At 42.0% G+C, this 8,879-nt stretch overlaps 1 protein-coding gene across 1 annotated transcript in view; it reads right to left on the bottom strand.

Annotated features, from left to right (window-relative positions):
- Nucleotides 1-5,256: 5,256 nt before the first annotated feature.
- LOC112138644 (hepatitis A virus cellular receptor 1 homolog) overlaps nucleotides 5,257-8,879 on the bottom strand; it is a 6,373-nt gene continuing 2,750 nt past the window's right edge. Inside the window, exons 3-4 of the mRNA XM_024261242.2 lie at nucleotides 5,569-5,916; nucleotides 5,257-5,431 (exon numbers count right to left, since the gene is read on the bottom strand). Coding sequence (XP_024117010.1) covers nucleotides 5,361-5,431; nucleotides 5,569-5,916 — 419 coding nt within the window. The 3' untranslated portion in view covers nucleotides 5,257-5,360. The remainder of the gene's footprint in view (nucleotides 5,432-5,568; nucleotides 5,917-8,879) is intronic.

The following is an 8,879-nucleotide window of genomic DNA, read 5'->3' as shown; positions in this document are numbered from 1 at the left end:
CCCGCCACTGGTAACAAGTGTTCTGCAGTATAAGATAATATGCGCTTTTAACTCATAAGAGATCAAACTTTTTACCACATAAATCTGTTCATTCTGGAGGTAGAGTTGATCAAACAAGACGTCTTCAGGTCAACAGGATGAAAAAACCTACAAAGTTTATCATCTATGTGAACCTCAGACATCAGTTTATAAATTTAACAGAATATTTTGTTTTTTTTGGTTTTTCCTACCCCCCTAATCGGTAATCATGTCTTCCTGTTTGGGCTTATACAATTATCATAATAAAGGTTTTCCCGGTACAGAGGGCTGTGTCTGTCTGACAGCCGTTTCTGCTGTGTTTGTGTGTCTTTATGGCTGAGCTTGAAGGCTGACTGTATTAATCAAGCATTAGGAGGGGAAATACAACTAGGAGATCTTTTTCTTAAACCTTTCAATGAGGCCCAAGCCAGCAGCCTTCAAACACTGAAACATCTTCTCTCTCTCTCTGCCAGCATATCGAGGCAGTGAGCTCCGACGCGAGAGTGAAAGCCGACTATCTGTCCAGAGTGTACAGTATCTCATCTTCACCCCACAGTAGCCGGATGAACTCTGAGAACCTGCGGCTCAAACGGGTAATGGACTAAATAATGGATTAATATTCTACCTGCTGATCAAGTCAGTTAAACCATCACGTGCCCAAAGCTGATTTCTTGATTGAAAGATATGACACAGCGACCTGTAAACATTTACATTGTGGCCGTGCCGCCAAACTCGCCCCTCTGCTCAAATTGAGCTGGTGGCACCTTTGCGTCTCTCGAATCACACCGTGGGGCTTCAATTCGCCTCAGAGCGTGCCTGAACCATTGATCAACATTGGAGCTCTGCAGCCCGAATCCCATTCAGTGTGAATGCATCTTTTCACTGCTGGGTTTTTTGTTATTTGCGGTTTTATTTTTGTTTTCTTTAGGTAGTTTTGGTTGGGGGGGAGCTGCTGACTCTGATGGTCGACATGGCTAGGTCAGCAGTCTCCATGACTTATTTTAGGTTTTGCCAAGCAGCCACCATGGAGAAATAAAAGAGCCACATGTTGCAGACTCCTGGTCTAACTAACATGACAGAAAAACTTGCAGGAAAGTTGGTTCAAGTCAAGTGAGCTTTATTTGTCAAATATGCTGAATGCACAAGATACACAGCACAGATGAAAATATATTTCTTCTCATCCCTCAGTGTAAACAGCAATGCTAATTAGAATAATAATAATAATAGTAGTATCTAATGTACAACATTTACAATAGGAAGTTTAAAGACAGACTGAACAAGGTAAAATGGGATGAATCATGAAAGGAAAATAGTGCAAAATGGAACAGTGAGTAATGGCAGTGTTCATTTGGATAGTGTTCAGATACAGGAACGTGGCACTAGGGTATTCAGTCAGTTTGTAGCAGCAGAGGGTGGGGGCAGAGGGGGGGGCGCTGGGAGGGAGTTGAGTTTCCTGATGGGCTGGTGGAGGAAACTGTCCCTGAGCCTGCTGGTTCTGGCCCAGAGACTTTGCAGTCTCCTCCCTGGGCGGGGCGGCTGTGGTGCAGCGGTAGGGCGGTCGACTCCTGATCAGAAGTGAGCGGGTTCGACTCCTGCCTTGCCCACCAAGTATGTGTCTAAGTGTCCTGGGGCAAGACACTGAACCCTGAATTGCCTCTGGTGGGAGGTTGGCGCCAGTGTTCGGCAGCAAAGCCGCCACCAGTGTGTGAATGTGTGTGTGAATGGGTGAATGGGTCTGTGACTGTGAAGCGCTTTGGGCCCTCGAAGGAGGGTAGAAAGCGCTATACAAGTATACGCCATTTACCATTTGATGGCAGCAGGCTGAAGTGGCTTTGGGGTGGGTGGGATGGGTCGCCTGCAGTCCTGCTGGTGAAGCGGGAGTGGTTAATGTCAGAGATGGCTCCACTGTAGGAGGTCTCCATGATGGGCCCTGTCTGTTCTAAGAGCAGCTTTGCCTCCAGCTCTGAAGGCAGTGTTCAGTTTCCTCCAGTCTGTGGACTACTCCTGTCAGCCATGGCTTTTGGTTGGCTCGAGTGGTGATGGTTTTTGTGACAGTGACATCGTCCACGCACTTGAACCTCAGTGCTGGAGGGTTCGTAGGAGTTTGTTCATTTAGTTCATGTGTGTTTTATGGATTTGAAAAAGGTGTTTGACTGCGTTCCCTGTGGTGTCCTGTGGAGGGTGCTCTGTGGGCATGGGGTCCAGGGAGCCTTACTGAGGGCTGTCCAGTCTCTGTATTCCCAGAGCTGGAGCATAGTCTGCATAGCCGGAGTTCTATAAATCCTTCTTACCCATGATTTTGCCCTACCTGCGCTTACTGCACATCCGCGATTCGAAAATCTCCAAGTAAATAAATGCGAACATGTGGGGGAGCACTGTTAACGTTTTTAACTATTTTGAAAACAAGACAATAAAGCCTTAAACTTGATTATGGGCCATGGAATCTGTTATATAAAGACCTTCAAACATTTTTTTGATGGTCACAGATGCACACTTGGAGTAATTTATACTGGCATGGGGTTTATTTTAAAGACTAGAATATGATGTGTGTAATTGCATACTTTTCACCAGATCTCATTTTCATTCCCCAAATGTAATTCCCTAATCCTTAACAGGCCATCTTTCCCTCTAAAATGAGAAGTGTTATGCTTGACTTTTCAGGCAATTCTGCCTCATTAGTTAAAGGAGCCATACCATGAAAAAATAACTTTTTGAGCTTTCAAGCGCACTATATTGTTCCATGAAGTCATTCTACAGAAGCATAAAGTCGGTCATAAAATATAAACAATAGCTGATTGCTAAACTAAACAGACTTCATAAAACTGGATATACCTGTCCTTAGCCCCTCCCTCTCGGTAAGGACAGACTCCTTAAATGTGAATCTATCATGTCAGTAACTTTATTATCTGTGTGTGAAACAGTCGAGTCCATCGCCAAGTATTAGACAGAACTACATGTCACATGAGAGCAGTCTAGATAATTCCATACATTGAAGAAGACTCCTGGTTTTGTCTGTAAACAGCAGCTTTATTGTTCTCAGAAGTCGAAGGCTCTTCTTCGGCTTCCTCACCAACTTTACAAACTTTACAAATTGGTTTTAGTGTTTGTTTTTTGTATTTAGCTTTGAGCTACTAGCTTAGCAATCCAGGTAGCTGCTTCAAGTCACGTGACCCAGACGGATGTTGTGAACAGAATCAGGAAGTCTTCAGGATCAGAAAATAAACAAAAAGGAAATAATCTAAGTTAGGGCTTTTTTTTGCACTGGCATAACAAAAAATCTACTTTCACCCATGTATACAATAGATATACATTAATTATCTAGTAGACATCTTCTGTCTGGTGTGGAGAAATTAATCCAAATTTTTACAACACACAAGGGATGTTTGGACTGCGACGCAATGAGATGCAGGAAGTTCCTCTGCCAGAGATCTAAACGCTGATTTTCTATAAACCTCTATAAATTCATGTTTATCCAATACATAATGAATACTTATAGCTGTAAACATTGAAAAAGCCAGAATTTAGATGTGTCCATGCCCAAGGGAGATATTTTTAAAGCTAAAGTTAAGTAGTGTAATTGTCAGCTGATGAGTTTGAAGCTGAAAGTAACTCAGTCATTAGTCGAGCCTCCAGTGACACCACGAGATCGCCCATTGTCAGGAGTAGAACAAAACTTAACCCAATTTGAAAGAGTTAAAGTAAAAAAATTGACAGTAGGACTGTGTCTGGAAAGCATTAAGGGCCTTGAAGGACGGTAGAAAAGCGTCATACTGTACAAGTGCACTGTGTTCTTCACCTTTCGGCTTATCCCTCTCAGGGTCGGGACAGCGAAACAACACCCACTGTTTGCAGCAGTGATTTGCCAGCGTTTTTACGCCAGTTGCCCTTACTGATGCAACCCTGTACTTGAGGGGCACAGGGACCCAGTTAGGGGTCTTGCCTAAGGACCTGGATGGAGATCAGTGGATACCCCAGGGATTGAACCCAGGGCTTCTGTGTGCCAGGAGCCCACTGAGACATCCAGCCGCTTTTTGAAAAGGTGCACTGTATACAAGCTTTACCATTAATGTGCATGTAGGGATAGTCTGGGTAATCGTGGGTGCCTCCACGGACTGCATGCAGAAAAGTGTTGCTGTTGCAGTCAGTTGTGGGACATACAGATGCATATGATCTGTTGTGTGCTCATTCTTACCAAAGTGTGCTTTTAGGTTGTGTTTGTCTTCAGTTGTTTGCTCATTTCTCAAACTTGCACCTCACCCCATGCCAGAGTTCAGCTCATCTTACAGGAAATGTTTGTCAAGTTCTGCCATCTCTTATCTTTCAGTCTTTAAATCAATACTCTGCAAACTAAAGCAGATACAAAGGTTGATGATCTGCAGCAGCTGCTCTGATTGGACGTTCCATCCAGATCCAGCTAATACTAGTGCTGCCATAAACTTATTTTATTAGTCCACTAATCACTGATTATTTTTCCGATTAGTCAACTAAGCAGACATCTTAACCATCACTTTAAAGTAGCTTTAAACTAGCTAAAAAATTAGATGTATAGCATGAATGCTGTAAGCTGAATTTGGCTGCCGAAGATGCTGAAATTGATAGCTAAAAATTCTAAAGCTGATAGCCAGCTAAAATATTAGTTAAATGCCAAATTAGCCTGAAAACCATCTTGAATTAGCCAAAACAGCTAGCATTCAGCTGAAATATACCCCCAAAAAAGGAAAAAAAAAAAATCCAAAATCAGCCAGAACCAACAGCCACAATTAGCATGTAGCTGAAATGTTATAACTCCAAAATAGCCTAAAAAACCTTAATACATGCCACAATAGTCCAAAAAATGAGCACAATCCCAATAAAACTTCAAACTTTACTACACTCTGACTCCATATAAATCATTGACTAATCAACTATTTAGTCATCGACTATTTCAATAGCCGATTACTAATTGTGGCAGCCCTAGCTAATACACACTATGTCTGCATGGGGTTTTAAGAGGACGATCTTTGTGTGACCAGTCAGCCCCCGTTAAAGTCTTTCTGTAATAAAAGTTGAGCAGAACTGATGACAAACAGTCATCACCCCTCACCTAGACGTGTTTGTGTTTTGTTTGTTTGTTTTAAGGCTTTGGGGTTCGTGTCTGCTGGTGCAGTCTGCTGTGTTCAAGGACTGAGACCTTTGCTCCGATGCCGATTGATCTGAATGTTTTTATCACATGTTTACTCAGGAATCACAGGACACTAAGAGTCTGGATTGCGACCTTTATTTAGATGAGAAACAGAACCTTCTCTGCAGTTGTTCATCCTTCCTGCTGGTTTTACAGCAGTGGTCATCTTCTTCGTCATTCTTCACCTTCTCTTGCGGTTTCTGCAGTTTGTGCGGCTGCCCCGTTGTGTTTGTTGAATAGTCAAAGGTGGACCTGAAACAGAAGAAGTGACTTCAGGAGAAGCTGGTTTCAGAAAACACCTGACCTGATGTGGTTCCTGCAGAACTTTACTGATGGTTCTATATCTGACACAACCCTTACAGTCAAAACACTTCATAATCACGTCTCACCTTTAACCACTGACAGATCCACATAATATTTTTCATCATTGAACATCCCAGGGATCTTCACTCTGCATCCGTACATTCCAGCATCTTCCTCCCTGACGTCCCGGATGGTCAGAGAAACGTCTCCTTTATCCAGACGCCCCAGCAGCTGATACCTGCTGGAAGCTCTGCTTTCTTCCTTCACACTGGTTCCATCTGTGGCGAGGAGCTCATCCCTACAACCAAAGAGAGGGATCTCTCCTCGGCCCCAGCACACCGGTATCTCTCCGTTGGTGCTACTGTCGTATCTGCAGGGCAGAGTGATCTCCTGCCCAACGTGCGCCACGATTCTATCATCCTCGCAGTCAGAGCCTGAACACAGAACAACTTCCAGTCAACTTTAAAAGACTGAAAACATTAATGTGTGCAGAAACAGACATGTGTGCCTCACAAATCGCACTCCCCGTTAACGCACCATAACAAGATTGGGCTGGAACAGGGGTGTTAAACTCAAATCGCTCAAGGGGCCAGAATCCAAAACACAGTTTAGGTCCCGGATTGAACAGAATAAACATTTATTGAACAAACTAAAAATATATTTTTAAAACAGTAACTTTTTTACATAATTGTGAACTAGATATATAGCATTACCTGCAATAATGCCAGTGTGAGTGCTGTAAGCCCTAATCCCCATCCTTAGCTCTTAGCCAAAACAGCTAGAATGTGGCAGAAACAAATAGCTAAACCTCAAAGTAATAATAAAAAAAAAAACAGTGAAAAAGAAAGCCCAAATTAGCCAAAACAGCTAGCATGTAACTGAAATATTAACTAAACTCTAAAATAGCCTATAAATCTTTGTAAATGCCAAATTAGTCCAAAAAGCTAGGTCGAAGAGTAGTGTTTGTTTTTTATATTTAGCTTTGAGCTACTAGCTTAGCAATCCAGGTAGCTGCTTCAAGTCACATGACCCAGACAGATGTTGTGAATGTAATCAGCAAGTCTTCAGGATCAGAAAATAAACAAAAAGGAAATAATCTAAGTTAGGGCTTTTTTTTCGTACTGACATAACAAAAAATCTACTTTCACCCATGTATACAAGCAGAATTCCAAGTTTTAGGCATAATTATGAATCATAAAAATAGGCAGGAACAATATTCCAGAATAAATCAACTTAAACTTTAAATAACTTTCAATATTTTAGTCTCCCTAAAAATATATAGTCAAAATCATACAAGTTAAAAATAAGTGTAAGATAACATCAGACCATTAATAATAAAACAAAATGATCTGGAGGGACGGACATAATAACCAGGAGGGCCGGATCCGGCCCCTGGGCCTTGACTTGACAGATGTGGGCTAGAATGACAGTTCTTTTTCTTAACTCACATCAAACAGATGGTCTTAGACCGGAAAGCTTGAGCTGCGCCTCATCATTCAGTCATGAGAACACAGAGTCATATTTATTACAACTGAAAGTTTTATATCATCATAATAAAGACAGAATATTGACAGAAAAGCTACAGGGATGCTGCTTTTTAGCAAAGATTAGAGAGCAGAGAAGAAGGACCTAAATTCAGGAAGGAACAGATTAATCTCTGGATTAACTCTTCACAATAAATAAACCTAATTTCCTAACATCATCTGGGTCTTCCATACATTCTAAGTGAGATATCTTCAGACACCGTTCTTTATAGCACCATCCTAAAAACTTTAGCTGGTAGCTCCTCCCACACTCAGCTATAACGTCAAACTCAGGAACACATTTGACAGGCAACGACCAGTGAATTTGTCGCGCAATGAAAGAGGGGCGAGGCATACGAATCGCTTTCAGTTTGAGTGACATTTAAGCAAGCCTTGCTCTGTGCGAAGTATTGTTTGTGCCACTCCGCCTGCATACTGAGCGGTTCAGTCCGGACCTGATCATCTGTTTCTGACCCTGTTTCGTCTCTCACTTGGTATGCCTGCCGAGACTCTCACCCGGAACCCAACTACTCAAGTTACTTCCCTGTTGCTCCTATGCTCGTTGTTGACTTTTGTTGACTCTATCTGACCCTGATTTAGATTTGTGGACTTTTAGCTGTGCTAATAAACCTGCTACAATTGTAACCAGCGATCTGCATGTTCCATGACATTAAATTGATGTTAAGAATCCGTTAATGGCAATTATTCCAATATTTCTTTGTCTGTGCTGCATGTATAATTAAGTCTATGATATAGAGCAATCATTATGTCAAGAATAGTGCAATTTCTTAATATTCTTATCACTGTATAAAAAACATTTAAAAAATTGAGCTATGGACTTTTCTGCTCGGTCTTTTTTTCTGTTTTTGTGGCTGAAAATAACCAAATGAATCTTTTATGAACAGTCCTGTCTCAGCAACAGCAAATGGTGGAACTGCTTCTGAGAGAACATCAGGAGCATCCAAAACAGGAATGTTCAAAATCCTGCTCGTGGGATAAATGTGGCCCAAGGTTCAAATCCATACCAGCCTGCAGGCACCTGTAATAAAATCAATATGTGGCTGCCAGCATCTTCTCACAACTGTATGTACGATTTCTTCGTTGTGATTGGTCAAACTAAGCAACAACCTTGAGCTTCAGAGCCTTAAAGGCCAAACAAGAAGAGACTTGTTTTTCTGATCAAAATAAGATTTATTTCCTGTTACAGTAAGCATTCAATCACAAAGATATGCGAATTGTATCATTGTGAACGTATAAAATGGTATTTTAAGTTTTTATTAGGTAGAGCAGGGGTCCCCAACTGGCGGACCGCGGTCCGGGTCCGGACCCCGAGACCCTTTTATCCGGACCGCCAAACATTTTTAATAAAAAAGTACGATTTTTCATTCATCTTTACACGGCGATTTTTGAACAGTTCCGCAGCTCCGTTCAGACCGGGGTCCTTCAACCGGCAAAAGTTCAAAGTGGTGTTCTAATGTTTACGTAGTTGGGACGTAAAGTTATCTGGAATGTGCGTGAACAATGGCTCTATCAACAATTCGAAAAGTGGACTGAAAATCATGTCTTTTGAGATGAGTGGACCGAAGCTTTCGCTTTTATTTACCAGCAGTGAGTTCTACAGGCTGGTTTGTATTATAAACATGGAGTCAGCTGGTTTTGTTAAGAGCGCTGATATCAAGCGGCGCTACGAGACGAAACACAAAACTTCTGACACAAATTACCCGACAGAATGAGTGACGTGGTCACGGAAAATATACGAACTGAAAGTACAGTGCGAGCGTACAACACAGACGGTAACAGCACAAGAACGGGCTCACGAGTGATCACTACAAGAGGAATGGATTTGGGCAAGCACAAAAAAGTCACTCCAAAAT

This window comes from Oryzias melastigma, linkage group LG14, assembly GCF_002922805.2.
Source record: "Oryzias melastigma strain HK-1 linkage group LG14, ASM292280v2, whole genome shotgun sequence".
Classification (NCBI taxonomy): Eukaryota; Metazoa; Chordata; class Actinopteri; order Beloniformes; family Adrianichthyidae; genus Oryzias; species Oryzias melastigma.
Note: the sequence above shows the minus strand (reverse complement) of the source record. Positions and strands in the feature narration are given on the sequence as shown.